The following is a 15,895-nucleotide window of genomic DNA, read 5'->3' on the forward strand; positions in this document are numbered from 1 at the left end:
ACCTCAAAGTCCCCTCATTTCCAAGCCAATTTGCCTTCTCTTTCTAGTATGCCACAGAGATTTATAAACTGCCCCACAGTCACAACAACCTACAAGCATAATTCTAGAACTGGTCACCACAACTGTGGTCTCTCAAATTTCACTTTTAGATGCTTACGGTATACCCATGAATCTATTTGTTTGCTGGGAATGCACCTTAAAAAACAATGGCCTTGCTGTCACATATAAGACAAAAGAGCAAAGCTAGTTTGTTAACTATTAAAACTATGAGTCCAAGCCTTTAAGACCAGCAAAATGATAATTGTTGGCTCTTTTGATTACTTATTATCTAATCACCTATCCCAGGTACTGTGCTAAGTGTTTTGCCTACAACATCTAAAAGAATCCTCATAATCATTCTGCAAAGTAAGTCACTTTATCCCCAATTTATAGATGAAGACATTAAGGCTTAGAAAATTTAATTTACCCAAGGTCACACAGCTAGTAAGACTAAGCAGATTTATCTGTCTGAATCTATGTTTGCTTCAACTGCACATCCACATGATGGATATTTAAGGAATTAAGCTCTTGTATATTTCCATCATTTCCAAGTACCAAATAGCATTCTTTATTTTAAGATTTTATTATTTACTTGAGAGAGAGAGAGCACGAGCAGGGGTAGGGGGAGAGAGAGAGAGGGAGAAGCAGACTCCCCAGTGAGCAGGGAGCCCGACATGGGGCTCAATCCCGGGACCATGAGATCCTGACCTGAGCCGAAGGCAGACGCTTCACTGACTGAGCCACCCAGGTGCCCCCCTCAAATAGCATTCTTGATAAGACAGTTTCTAGCTTCTTCAAAATGATTTACACCTTTGTTCCTAATGGTGGGCCTGAAACCATTCACATCATCATCTCAGAAGCCACCTGTTACAACTACATGACTTGTCTGGCTCACATTGATCAGAAAAGAATACAGACCAGTATTATTAAACCAATTATACAGACTGTTGCTATGAAAGGTGGCCCATAAGGGTTGGTACTACTGAAAACTATCAAAATGTAACTATTAGAACAGTGAACATCTGAGATGTAATCTTACCTGAGAATTTCCATCTAAGTTTTCCAACTTCTTTATTTTTTGTTTTACTTGACCTATGTTCCCTGTTACGTCTGCCAACTCTGCTTGTTGGTTTAACATAAGTTCGACTTCACTCACAAGCTATAAACAGGAAAAAAAAAAAAAACAAGTCTTAAAAGCATACAAGGTATTAGGCATTTTCCCTTAATCCAGTTTGATAGGAAATGCTATTTAAAAAAATGCAACATGGAAAAATGGCACATGTGGAGAATACTTTGTTATTTTATTCCTAGAAATTGATATACTCTATTAAAATCTAACCTCCTAGATCTCAGTGTGTGCTTATGATATATAAGATATCACTATGTACATAGGCTGGCAGGTATATGCGGACATGTACAGAAGCATATGCATGAGTATATACTTGCATATTATATTCCCAGGCTCTGTGGTCAGTGGTCCTCGGAACAAAGACCCTCTAGTAGTAATGAGCATACCTGGAACCCAGAAAAAGAAACCAGGGCTCCTCAGGCAAATGGCTGGTTCCCGGGCTAAGGCAGAGTAGGTACAAGATGAGCTTGGGATATCTCTTTATGCCAGAAAGTAAAGAAGTGATAACAACAGAAAAAGTCTGGACATGTCACAAGGACACAGTAGTCAGTCTGAAACACCAAAATAGTTAAGAACAGCAAAGAATTATAAACCATTACATAACTAGGAATTAATGAACCCCAAAATCAGATAAATAAAGAAACAGGGAGAAGGGAAGACTCTTGCACCCAGCAGCACGCCTATGGGAACTGGGAAATATGGAGGGAACAATGGAGTTGGAAAGTAAAGACTGGTTGAAGCAAGCATCATAGTAAAGACTGGTTGAAGCAAGAATCACTAATTGATGCTAAACCTATGAAGAAATTTTGATAAGCAGCAAGATGTTTGCATGACCTTAAATTTTCTCCCCACCCATTTCCTACTAGTTACACGTGGGAGGAAAGTAATAATACAGTGGAGAACTGGGTAATCAGAGTGCACATCAACAATGAGGGGCAGGTGGACCTCACTTACCACCAGATGCGATACCCTCAGAAGAACACATCACTTATATAGTATGCTTGCTGGGTACACAAAGATTAATCTAATCGTGAGAAAATGTCAGACAAATGGAAAATGAAGAGCATCTTATGTGAAAAAAGAACTGGATTCTTCAAAAATGGCAGTGTCATAAAAGACAAAGAAAGGCTATGGAAATCTTCTAGACTAAAAGTGACTAGACATGACAACTTATGCAATACCCAACCCTCTAAGGCTGAATCCTGTACTGGCGGGGGAAGAAATGATAGAAATGACATTATTGAATCAATTGATAAAACTGGAATACCAACGGTAGGTCATAGAAAGTGCTGCATCATTGTTAACTGTACTAAATTTGCTAACCGTACTGTGGTTATGCAAGAGGATATTCCTATCCTGTATATTCAGAAATATTTCAAGTTTGAGAATATTCAAACTTTTCTGTATGGCTGGAATTTACAAATAAGATTTTTTTAAAGTTAAGTTCCTACATATATATAGAACCTATTTGCAGGTGACCATGAGACACAGATCACATCAGTGAAATTCCAATCCAAGGTCAACGACAACAACACTGATTAGAGGCAACAATGATTTGAAGAAACAAAATAGCTACAGGACAAGAATTTTGTCTGGGTACAAATTAACATATAAGTAGAGGCCCAATGGGTGTGTTTGGGAAGAGCGTGACTTTTGCATGTATTCGGTTGGGGAGGAGGGAAAGATACAAATACCTGGAAGGCCCGAGAGCAACTTGGCCTACTCTTTCCTTAAGGAAGGTTTCACAGAGAGCACCGCAGTCCCAAATCTGCTGGCATCACAGAAGGCAAAGGGCTGGCAGGACCTGAGCCCCGTGTCCAGAACAAATGAAATACCAAGCATGTGAGAAAGTCATGGGTGGAAAACAGGCTGGCCACATGCGAGAGAGAAAAGCAGTGAGTTTTCCTTGGACCTCCTGGTAAAGTACTATGATAGAGACTGTGAGGAGCCTGACCATGTGTGATGTATTTTCCAGAAGCATCCAACTAGAAGGTACTTTTTTGTAACCTTTAAAATAATGTATAATTAGGGCGCCTGGGTGGCTCAGTTGGTTAAGCGACTGCCTTCGGCTCAGGTCATGATCCTGCAGTCCCTGGATCGAGTCCCGCATCGGGCTCCTTGCTCGGCAGGGAGTCTGCTTCTCCCTCTGACCCTCCCCCCTCTCATGTGCTCTCTCTCATTCTCTCTCTCAAATAAATAAATAAAATCTTTAAAAAAAATAAAAATAAAGGGGCGCCTGAGTGGCTCAGTCGGTTAAGCGTCTGCCTTCGGCTCGGGTCATGATCCCGGGGTCCCGGGATCGAGTCCCGCATCGGGCTCCTTGCTCCGCGGGAAGCCTGCTTCTCCCTCTCCCACTCCCCCTGCTTGTGTTCCCTCTCTGACTGTGTCTCTCTCTGTCAAAAAAATAAATAAAATCTTAAAAAAATAAATAAATAAATAAATAAATAAATATAAAAATAAAAATAAAAATAAAATAAAATAAAATAATGTATAATTAGACACGATGCCGCTTCATACATCAGGCTTTTCATAGAAATAAATTACTGGATCCAAAAAAAAAATGTTTTTGTTACATCGTATTAAATATAGTCAGTATAGGTATATGGTATTAAAAAAAAAATCAGGAAGGAAGTGGGTATTATTTCCTTGGAAAGCTGAAAGGAAATTTCAGGCTGAAAACATTTTATATGTAAAATAAATTACAATAATAAACATCAGGGTGAACGGCAACTTAGTCCTGTCTTATATGTTAGCACTTAAATGCTTTCTTATAGGAAATAAGTAAGCAAGAAAGACAACCTGGGGAGGCAGGTGGGGGGATGGGGTAACTGGGTGATGGGCATTAAGGAGGGCACGTGATGGAGTGAGCACTGGGTGTTATATGCAACTGATGAATCACTAAATTCTACCCTGAAACTAATAATACACTATATGTTAACTAACTGGAATTTAAATAACTTTTTTTTTTTTTTAAAGAAAGACATCTGGGCAGGGTTCACTCACATTTGCCCCCTTTCCATCTCTCTCTGGGTATAAATGGGCATCTTGTGAGACTATATTTCTGATGATCAAGGAGTAAGAACCTCTGGCATAATGAAAAAAAAAATGTTAACTGACCTCTTGAAAATCCTGCTCGAACTTCCACAGTTGCAGATACTGTTCCATTTTTAATTGGTGTTTTTCCCAAAATCCATCAAAAGCTATCTCCATATCATGTACTTGAGTCAGCAATCTTAACAAAGAAAAGTCATTAGAATTCCTTCACAACAACGATTTGTCTTGTAGGTATGTACACAAACTTGGTCTGGACATTAAGAATTACACGCAATGTCAGGGCGCCTGGGTGGCTCAGTTGGTTAAGCAACTGCCTTCGGCTCAGGTCATGATCTTGGAGTCCCAGGATCGAGTCCCATATCGGGCTCCTTGCTCAGCAGGGGGTCTGCTTCTCCCTCTGACCCTCCCCCCTCTCATGTGCTCTCTCTTTCTCATTCTCTCTCTCTCAAATAAATAAATAAAATCTTAAAAAAAAAAAAAAAAAGAATTACAGGCAATGTCAGACACCGTGACACGTGGTCCATGAAGAGACCATTGATGTCCACGGAACCTCTTTTACAAGCAAACTACTCTCTTCCAGGGAAGGTGTTCTCAGGTTCCCAGAGGTCCAGGAATATTTTCCCACTTAACAGATGGCAGCAAATGTATAATTCCCTTTCAAAAGTATAAAATAAGTAACTCCAAACCAAAAGGAGAGTACTCACTTGTTAACAGTCTGCCAGTCACCGTTTACATGGTGACGGTGTTCAAGCCTTGAACCGACAGCGTCTTCAATGCCAGGCACTTCCAGACTTGTGAGGAGGATTTTTCCCTCTTTGGTTACTGCTGTAATATCATTCTGTAAAAAAGCGCGATGGGACGAATTAGCCCGCTAGTCCCCTAATCTGAATGACCTAAAGAGAAGGAAGCATACACCTACAGCACGCAGAAGAGAAACAGCCGTTCTAGAACGGCCTTTACAGAGTATGTCAGTCCCACAGAATCTAAAACCCATGAGGATCTCCAAGAAGTCTCCGCCTGCTGAGATGGATGTTGCAATCAGTATTTTTATAAGATCTTTATGGGCAGAAGTACCTGGTGCTCCATTTGTAGTCTCCTCTTACTGGTAGAAAGTTCTCATTTATTCTATTCTACTAATATTTTTAATATGCTCCAATAAAGCAGAAGTAGCATAATGAAGTCTAGTACACTAGAAAGCATACAGCTAAAATAATATTTAATGCATATTCAAATAGAGTCTGATGCCTTTCCTACTAAGCCTTAATCATTACCAATTAGTGCCTGCCATACGTATGACGTTACTTCACGTTTGGATTAATTAATTCGTCATGAAGCATATGCTTCTTTCTATTCAGAAGGTCTTAACCTTGGTGGGTAGATTCTTCAGGCATCTAAGAGTGATCTATGACTTCCTTCAGGAGATCCAAGGGTCCTCTGAAATGTTAAGCAAAAAATTCGGGCGTACGTGTATTTGGGAACAAGTTTCAGGACACCACCACCAATATGAATAAGAACACAGACATGAAGAGCAAGTACTTATGAAGTACCAGCTATGTGCCAAACACTGTTGTACATACATCACATACTCCATTTCATCCTCACAGCGAACCTACAAGGTATGCATGCATCATCATCATCAACCTCATTGTGCACGTAAGGTAACTCCAACTCAGAGAGAGGGTAAGCAAATTCTCCAATCACACAGCTTAAGAGGGACAGAGCTGTCTTTCTTTGAACAGTTTTACTTTTAGATTATGATTCAAAATTTCAGTTTCTCTCCTCTTCTTAATTTAAAAATGTCACCTCAAAAAAATAAAAAAATAAAATAAAAATGTCACCTCTACATAGAGCTTGTACCTGTGAGTGCCCCCCAGCAAGCCTACTATCCTATGAAGGACATGAATTACTATACAGGTGCTTCTTTAGATCAATCTCTTTTTTTTGTTCAGATCATTCTTAAACTTTCTGGGGAAGGTGAATCTCAAAGTACTTGGTGATTGTCTGAATGGTGACTCAGAATCCTTCATAAGCCAACACTCCAGACAACTGGGCAGGAGGGCAAAATCAACTTGCCATCTAAGGTCTATTGTACAAAACATCAAAAACTAGTACTCTGGGGGCACCTGGCTGGCTCAGTTGGCAAAGCATGCAACTCTTGGTCTCAAGGACATCAGTTCAAGCCCCACGTTGGGTGTGGAGCCTGCTTAAACAAACAAACAAACAAACTAGTACTCTATGGAAAAGAAAGCTTGTAATCATTTAGCAATGTTTGCCTTGGTCACAGGCCCCCTGATTCCTCCTCAAGTTCTCCTTCTCCATTTCACGTTGCACCTGTGGTGGATATTAAACTAGAACACCCGTCTGCCTTTTGATTCTCCAGCTTTCTAAATGAGAGGGCCTTTTGATAAGATAAAGAATACACAATAACAAAGATCACTATGGATTTCTACTTCCGGGGCACTTAAAAACTATTCTATCAACAAATAAAGAACTTCTCAAGAGAAGGCACCATTTGCAAAGGGGACACTTACATTCAACACATCCAGGACGTTCTCCCCTGTTGTCTCCCTATCCACCAATCAGCATGAAAAGGACATACACTGAACACCTTTCTAGGAAAAGAAAGACCATGGATAACTTTTGTTTGTTAACTCTATCAGACATACCTTTAACATGTGATACCTTTCAGCACGAACTGCAAGAATTTCTTCTATTGAAGGAATATCATCTGGTAGTTCTGTCTCAGCCAGTTCGGTTCCAAAGGACTGTAACACCTGAGCCATTTCTTTCACTGTGAGAGCAAAATTTTCTATAGCCTGCAAAGAGCCAGTGATCCTTTTAATTCCATGGAAACTGACAGCGTATCAATACCTGGATCAGTAATTGTGTTTACTTTTATTTAGCTCTGACAACACACATATACTATGACCTCTCCTCTGCTAAGGAAAGTTGGCATTGCCCTTGGCAATCAACTCTAATTTTGCATCTAAGCCTCTACAAAACTAATGTGAGGTTAAGAGTCTTCGTGAATGTCTTTTACCCAAACATCTGTACTTATTTCTTGAACACCATTGAAAACAATTTCTTTTTTTTTTTCAAGTTTCTTTTTTCTAGTAATCTCTACACCCAACATGGGGCTCAAACTCATGACCCCTGAGATCAAGAGTTGCATGCCCCTCCAACAGAGCCAGCCCGGCGGCCCTGAAAACAATTTCTTAAAGATGCCATGTACTGAGAAATTTGTTTTCAGCCTTTGTTTAGGCCTATCCTATTAAACTCTGCAAGTGTAAAATTGCTTTATACTAACTTTACTTCTGAAGAGATGAGAACATCAAAGCCACTTGACATTCCTTTATTATAACTTATGAGCAAGCATTAACATTCCAAACACAGCAAAGGACAAAGGTGATGGGGTAACAAACTGGTCACAACAATTCATTCAGGCAGAAGATTTGAAATTGTGATCCCAAAAGCTCTGTTGCCCTAAAATGTCAAGTAAGGTTGTGTTGTTGATTGTTTCCAAAATTAGTGACTCAGGAAAAAAAAGGGCAACATGTAGAGACCATATAAACCCTCTGTTTCCCATGCAGCTCAAGGTTATCTGCTCTTTTATTTACAGTTTCATAGGTAATTAAAGGCTAGACACCACTAACTTTGACAATACACTTCCATACGAGTGAACAGAACTGCTGAATGACAAATAAAGATGAGGAAAAAAGAATCCTGATTTAATTAGATATCATTTCCTTCAGAAGCGTTCCCTAATCTCTGGGATTTGGAGTAAAGATTCTTATACTATAAACTCACACCTTGAGGCATGGGGCCCTTGCTTATTTGTAAATTTCTAGAACAGAAGGAATCTCTGCTATAAATCTGTCTCAAAAGCATCACTATAATGAGATTAATAATATTACTCACATTTTTGAGGGCTTATCTCATTTGATCTTCCCAATATCCTTCTGAGCTAAAGTACTATTATTTCCACTTTATAATTGGGTAAACTGAGAATCAGAGAGGTTCTATAACTTGTGCCAGGTTGTATAGCTAACAATAGCAGTGCCACGATTTGAACCCAAACCCTTTGTTTCTTCAAGTTACTACATGGCCACAGGAGGGGGTGGGCAGAGCATCATCTCCTTATTCCCTAAGCCTTTCCTTCAATTGCCATCCTCAGTGACTCTTCATCATTTCTAGATTATTCCCTATGGAAGAAAATCAAGATGTTGAATTATATGTTTTTGAAAAATGGGAGCCCCAGAAATCTGTTTTTCCCCAAGAGGAGAAAATTCTAGAACTAGATTTAAAGGTGAATATGAACTATAGGCTCTACAGTAAGGGCAAAAGCAACATACATTTCTGAAGATGATCCATTCACTGTGGCAGTACTGCAAGGTGCCGCCTAACTCAGGGGTTAATTGCTTGTCATCAATGTATGTCAGCAAATCACTAACTGAGCTCAGCATAACCACCTATATAAATAAGCAAGAAAGACACTGTTAACTGCCCTTCATGGCATCCCTCCATTCAACTGTACAATGAACTTTAGCATTCATTAGCACAAAGTTATCTTGTATAAATGGTTCCAACAGTTCTCTCCTGTACATCCCCCCACAGACGTATGCACTACTTTAAGTAATCACAGTTTTCATTTACAAAACATTTCTCTGTAAAGCAAAATTAATCTCCATAGAAACCCAAAGGCCTAATTCTCCTTGATCTAAAATTTTGCACCTTCTGAAAGAATGTTACGCCTACACCAAAGTAAAAGGGCTTTAATGTGGTAAGTTAGAACTTAGGAGGAGGGACTAATCTTGGCAAAAGTATCATAATTTATGAGGACTCTATTCCTGACCCTAAAAACGTATAAAAATAGCTTAAAAAAAAAAAGATCATAGTACTATGAACTAGCTCAGGATGTAAGTTCATGGGAGTCAAATACATAAAACACACACTCAATTTTTTTTTCTAAAAATAAAATGTCCTGATTTTATATACACACATGCACGCATATACACACACACATGTAACGTATGTGACATAGATCTTTTTCAAAAGGAATTGCTTGTTACAAACTGATTAGACTATTCCTTTATTTTAACAACAGAAGCAGAAGACTTTTAGGCGTTTCAAATTTATAGTTTGGGAAGACAAATTCTTTTTCTTTTAAATGCTCTGTGAGCACAGGTAAAACATCAACAGCATGGTACAAAGTCTTCATGAGAACTAAAGAAAGAAAACATTTAAATAATATACTCTTACTGGTAATTTGAGCATGAAGTCTTCCTGGCTAAATCGAAATCCAATGTCTGTGAAAGTTCGCTGAAGAAAACTGGTAGGACGCAGAACCAAAACCAAGTGCAAGTTCCCAGGAAAGGAAACCTGCAGAAAGAAGAAACACAGGAAAGAAAGAAAAAATTGTCAAAACATGCACTCAACTGAGCACGTAGCAGAAAATATGCAATTAAAGGAAATGACTTTGAAAGTAATAAAGGCCACTAAAAGGACAAAACTTTAAAAATGGATATTGATAGAATCTAAAAACACGGAAACAGAAATAAAACTAGTGTAAGGTCATCAGATCAGACCCTCGCAACGTCCACGGCATGGAATTTTCTCACACTACAGTAAATCCCAAGTTACAAAGAATTCTACCCTTGAACTTCATTTTAAAGTTAGTCATTTGCACTTGAACTGCATTTATTCCCTGGGAAACAGAATTAGGAGGCAGGCTCCTGGGATAACCCTAAAAGCCAAAGGGAGCTTCAACATTGTGTACCTGCACTAAACGGTGGAAGAAACCTGTTCTGTGGAATCCTATTTTTATTTTCATCCAAGCAACATTCACTGAGTATCATCTACGTGTCCGCTCCATGTAGTTAAGTGCACGCACTGTTAGCATTCAGTGTGCCCAAATTAATAAGATGTAGTCCCTCCCCAGCTTGCAAGAAAATGACAGTCTAATAGTGCAGTCCATCAGTAACTGTTAACTCTATAACCCAAGTTGATAAGTGAAACAAAGGAATTATAGAATAATATGCAACAGGAAGTGGTAGCACAGAGCATCCTAGACCTAGAAAGGTCAAAATGGTCTCTTTGAAGCATAAAAAGGAATTAACTGGATCAGAATTTCATTCCGGAGCACCAATGTTTCCCCCAGTTTCTAGAATACTGACAGGCAGTAGGTGGTCAAGGCATAATTGCTACAAGGAAAGCACTAGGTAAAATTAGTGAGAGAGAGAATAGTGTGGCCCAATATTAATAATAAACCACCACATATCAAATGCTTACTGTGTCAAGTATTTTGCCAACATTATCATAGAGCCTCTTCATAATAATCCTGTGAAGTAGTTAGGCCATCCTCTCTTACAAATAAAGTGAGGCTCAGAGACTTTAAGAATATAACTTGCCCCAGCTGGTGAGGTCTTAATCTGCACCCGAGTCTGCTCTTAATCACTGTGCACTGCCCCATCTCTTCAAGAGGTCCCAGTCAGGAAAGGTACAGGAAAATGATGCAGGGGAGTGTGGCAATGGGAGGTGGTATTAGAAAGATGGGCAGGAGCCAGATCAGGAAAGACCTTGGATTTTTCCCTGGGGGAAAGGGGAAACTCTAAGAGGTTTTAGGCAGCAGAGCAAGAGAATCAGATCTGCATTTTAGAAGGATCACTTTGGCTTTAGGAAAGGACTGGATTTGGACAAGAGTGGAAACAGCCAGATGAGCTAGGAGGCCGGTCCAGTAATCCAGACCAGGGTGGATGAGTTTAGGAGGTGCAATCTGCAAGACATGATGACAGAATGTGTCTGATAAGAAAGGAGAGACTGGGCCAGTCAATAACCAATTGCTCGAGTAATGGGGTGCATGGCATGACCCTCGCTGACATGGGGAATGCAGGAGAAGCAGGTTTTTTAAGTTTATTAATTTTTTTTTTTTTTTAGTAATCTCTGCACCCAACATGGGGCTCAAACTCACAACCTTGAGGATCAAGAGTCGCATGCTCTTCCAACTGAGCCAGCCCGGCGCGCCAGGAGAAGCAGGTTATAAGGAGGGGGACAAGATACTGATTCCCCATTCCTGGACACATGGGGCTGGAAGGGTCAGCAGGACATCCAGATGATGTCCATCAGACAGACGTGTGGACAAGTCCAGAGGGAAAGAAGTCTGGCCTGGGAATGTTGAGCTGGAAGTCATCAGCCCCCAGACAGCGTATTAAAGCAGAACAAAGACAAACATGACAAAAATGCTTAAAATAGAGCCATCTTTCAGGCATGCTGCAATATTAATAACGGAACAAAACTATAAAACAAAAATTAATAAGATACGGTGGAGACAGGGTTATATGGGAACTCTGCACTTTCTGTGCTCGATTTGCTGTGACCCTAAACCTGCTCTAAAAAATAAAATCTCGTAACAAAGAGTAACTTTCACTCAGGTATAAGACCTAGACTCTCGGGTAAAACACATTTGAAACTGGGGATTTTGGGAGGGGTGCCTGGGTGGCTCAGTCGGTTAAGCCTCTGACTCTTGATTTCAGCTCAGGTCTTGGGACTGCGCTCCGTGTCGGGCTCCGCACTCAGCACAGAGTCTGCTTCTCTCCTTCTCCCTCTCCCTCTGCCCCTCCTCCTGCTCTCTCTAAAATAAATAAATAAATCTTTAAAAAAAAAAACTGGGGAGGGGCGCCTGGGTGGCTCAGTCATTAGGCGTCTGCCTTCAGCTCAGGTCATGATCCCAGGGTCCTGGGATCGAGCCCCGCATCGGGCTCCCTGCTTGGCGGGGAGCCTGCTTCTCCCTCTGCCTCTCTCCCTGCTTGTGCTCTCTCTCTCTGTCAAATAAATAAATAAAATATTTTTTAAAAAATAAAAATAAATTGGGGATTTTTTTCTCTCCAAAAAAAAAAAAAAAACCAGGGGGGCGCCTGGGTGACTCCATCAGATAAGTATCTGACTCTTGATTTCTGCTCAGGTCATGATCTCAGGGTCCTGGGATCAAGCCATGTGTTGGGCTGTGCACAGAGTCTGCTTGGGATTCTCACTCCTTCTCCCTCTGCCCCTCCCGCTTGTGCACTCTCTCATTCTCTCAAATAGATAAAATCTTCTTTAAAAATTTTAAAAATTAAAAAAAATTCAATTTGAGGGTGCCTGGCTGGCTCAGTCAGTGGAGCATGGGACTCTTGAGCTCAGTGCTGTGAGTTCAAGCCCCACGTTGGATGTAGAGATTACTTAAAAAATCTTTAGGGGCGCCTTGGGAGGCTCAGCCGTTTAAGTGTCTGCCTCTGGCTTGGGTCATGATCCTGAAGTCCTAGGATCAAGCCCTGCATCAGGCTCCCTGCTCAGCAGGGAGTTTGCTTCTCCCTCTGCCCCTCACCCCACTCGTGTTCTCTCTCTCTCTCTAAAATAAATAAATAAAATCTTTAAATTCAATTTGAGACGGTAATAAAACAACAACAGTTAAGTGGCAATGAGAACCACAGCAGGCAAGAGGGCTGTGAGACTCACAAATAGGTGAAAGAGGTTAAAATCAAATCAAATTAATCAGTGATTCTAAATAGACACAAATGGTACAACTCATTACTCCCCCAGATGGCCATGTGTGTGCTACCCTCTCCCTTCATGAGAAACCTTTTCCCCTCTGCTGTATACTAAATGGTTATGTCCCTCAAAATTCATGTTGAAACCTAGCCCTCAGTGTGAGGGTATTAGGAGGTGAGGCATTTGGGAGGTGATTAGGTCATCAGGGCGGAGCGAGCATAAGGGCGTAAGTGTCATAAAAGAGACCCCAAGGGCACCTGGGTGGCTCAGCCATTAAGCGTCTGCCTTTGGTTCAGGTCGTTGATCCCAGGGTCCTGGGATCGAGCCCCGTGTTGGGCTCCCTGCTCCACGGGAAGCCTGCTTCTCCCTCTCCCACTCCCCCTGCTTGTGTTCCCTCTCTCGCTGGGTCTCTCTCTGTCAAATAAATAAATAAAATCTTAAAAAAAAAGAGAGAGACCCCAGAGAGACCCCTCACCCCTTCTGCCACGTGAAGACGCAGAGAAAAGACAGCCGTGTCTGAACCAGAAAGCAGGCTCTCACCAGATACCGAATCTGCCAGCACCCTGATCTTGGACTTCCAGCCTCCACAGCTGTGAGAAATAAATACCTGTTGTTTATAAGCCAGGCTATGCTATTCTGTTACTGCAGCCCAAACGGACTGAGATAGCCTCTTATTAGTGTTAATATGGGTTCCAAATGAGAACTGCCATCTTTCTACCTGACCTTGCCCTCCCAAGGCACCTCACCGTGATTAGCAGTGGGATGAAAAGCTGATGTAAGGAGGACCCAAGTCCCACCCTGGGATTATTCAAACTGGTGCTGCCGGAGGAAAACTTGGAGGGGGCAGTTCCAGAACTGCTGGCGGCCACAAGCCCTGCAGCAAGAGGAAGCTTATCTCAAAGAACACAGCTAACATGTAAAGAGAACCAGAAGTAGAGACAGAGAGCCCCAATGGGATATATAACCTACCCTATAGTATGTACATAATGTGTATTTTATTTTATGCTAAACAGGGTACATACGTCCTATAGTTATTGTAGGGCTAAAAATAAACAATGAATATAAAGGCATCTGTAAACCCTAAAAAAATAAGAGCATTTTTAAATTTTACCTTGGATTCTTGGATCTAAAAGCAAGTGGGTTTAGGTAGAAAACTTGTGGAATATCGATAAAGGCTTGCTGATGGGGAGACTCTGACAGACTTGTAAGAACTCTGGACCTATTTTTAGATTGAGAGCATAGATTCTACTTCTATCCCATTCACTTTAGGAGTGAAGCCTTTCCTTCTTCTTCAAATAGGTAGATTCCCAGAATCATTATGATACTTAACCTGTCTTGACCCAGCTTGCCTTTTCACTTTTTTTTTCTCTTAAATGAAATTGAAAGCACCCTACCTTTGCCAACACTTCAAGCAAAATTTGTTTTATTCTTTCATGGACTCTAGGTTGACCTGATCTCATCATCTTTTTCTGACTTTCCTTAACATTCATATTCTCTGGTATCACATAGGAAATCTCTAGATGCAAGGCCCTAGGGCTGACCAACTTAAAGCCTGGAATACTCCCCCACCTCCCAAATTGTCAGGGGGTACAGAGCAAAAAAGCAGGGTGAGGATACTATTAGAAACACAGAAGGCCATGTGGCAACTCTCTGCCCTAAGGTAAGGCCCTGGTCTCCAGCTTGCCATTCCTAGGAGAGCAACGCTGTCCCAGCAGCTAGGTCCAAGGACAACACAGGAAGGAACAAAGTTGAGAGGAGAGAAAAGCAGAAGCACTGCCCACAGAATCCATAGGAAAGCAAGTACAGACAGGGTTTGGGGGTATTCAGCTGCTTATAAGTCAGGGATCTTATGTTAGCTATTTTTTTTTTAACATTTTAACCATTTTATTTTTCAAAGTTATTTATTTTTATTTTACTTACTTTTAAGTTATCTCTTACACCCAACATGGGGCTCAAACTCACGACCCTGATATCAAGAGTCACACGCTCTTCTGACTGAGCCAGTCCGGCACCCCTGTTAGTTGTTTATTAAATCAGGTATTGCTTATAGGGTGCCTGGGTGGCTCAGTCAGTTAAGCATCTGCCTTCGGCTCAGGTCAAGATCTCAGACTCCTGGGATCAAGCCCTGCGTCAGGCTCCCTGCTCAGTGGGGAATCTGCTTCTCCCTCTCCCTCTTCCTCTGTGCCCTCTCTGAAATAAATAAATAAAATCTAAAAAAATCAGTTACTGCCTATATTTGATAAAGTGGTTTATCCCAAACACTGACACCTGTAAAAAAAAAATCCTTCTAAAGATAATTCTACATTCTAATCAGATCATTCTTAAAACTTCCTATTTTATCAGACATTCTCCTTCCTTAATTCCTTCAAAATGCTTAGTGATTTGCTTGTCACAAAAAGCCCATAAAAATTAGCATTTTTAAAGAAAATGTATTTTCAAGGATGAAAACTTCAGTTATTGCCTGTATAATTACATTTACAATGTTTTTCATTATATGATAATTTTAGAATCTTTATTTTGCTACCATGCAGATCTTCCTAGAACACATGTGCTCTGTTAGACTAATAGCTACTCTCAAAATTAATAGCCATTTGGAGCAATAAATACCTTGTAGGCAATAGCTATACAACCACCAAACAGCTGGGTGGCACTCCAACAATTCCATCTGAATGGTCAGTTATGTTTTTTCAGAAAATGAAATCACAAAGTTCAGACCCTGTATATGGTTTCTATCCCTCATGCCCATCAAATCCCACGTGCAAATCAGATATACTGGATTTTTCAATCCCGGTCCCCTTTACTTATCCCAAACCTAAATAGGTGCTTGCCATATTGTGCAGTTACAGCAAATCCACAACCTCACATGAATGACTACTTTTCATAGCTTTCTTTAGCAAAAAAAATGTATATATATGTAGCACAGGGAATATAGAAAATGAGATCGTATAGCATTGTACGGTGACAGATGGTAGCTACACTCATCGGGAGCACAGCATAACCCAAAGAAGCGTCCAACCGCTATGCTATACACCCGAAACTAATGTAACACTGGGTGTCAACTAGACTCAAATACAACATTTTTTAAAGTTTTTTTTTTAAGGGACGCCTGGGTGGCTCAGTCGGTGAAGCAACTGCCTTCGGCTCAGGTCC

At 40.7% G+C, this 15,895-nt stretch overlaps 1 protein-coding gene across 1 annotated transcript in view; it reads right to left on the reverse strand.

Annotated features, from left to right (window-relative positions):
- MCF2 (MCF.2 cell line derived transforming sequence) overlaps positions 1-15,895 on the reverse strand; it is a 67,793-nt gene that overhangs the window by 34,550 nt on the left and 17,348 nt on the right. Inside the window, exons 4-9 of the mRNA XM_035005846.1 lie at positions 9,482-9,601; positions 8,575-8,691; positions 6,889-7,038; positions 4,927-5,060; positions 4,286-4,400; positions 1,079-1,198 (exon numbers count right to left, since the gene is read on the reverse strand). Coding sequence (XP_034861737.1) covers positions 1,079-1,198; positions 4,286-4,400; positions 4,927-5,060; positions 6,889-7,038; positions 8,575-8,691; positions 9,482-9,601 — 756 coding nt within the window. The remainder of the gene's footprint in view (positions 1-1,078; positions 1,199-4,285; positions 4,401-4,926; positions 5,061-6,888; positions 7,039-8,574; positions 8,692-9,481; positions 9,602-15,895) is intronic.

The sequence above is a fragment of the Mirounga leonina genome, unplaced genomic scaffold (genome assembly GCF_011800145.1).
Source record: "Mirounga leonina isolate KUSES-001 unplaced genomic scaffold, KU_Mleo_1.0 Mir_101664, whole genome shotgun sequence".
Lineage (NCBI taxonomy): Eukaryota > Metazoa > Chordata > Mammalia > Carnivora > Phocidae > Mirounga > Mirounga leonina.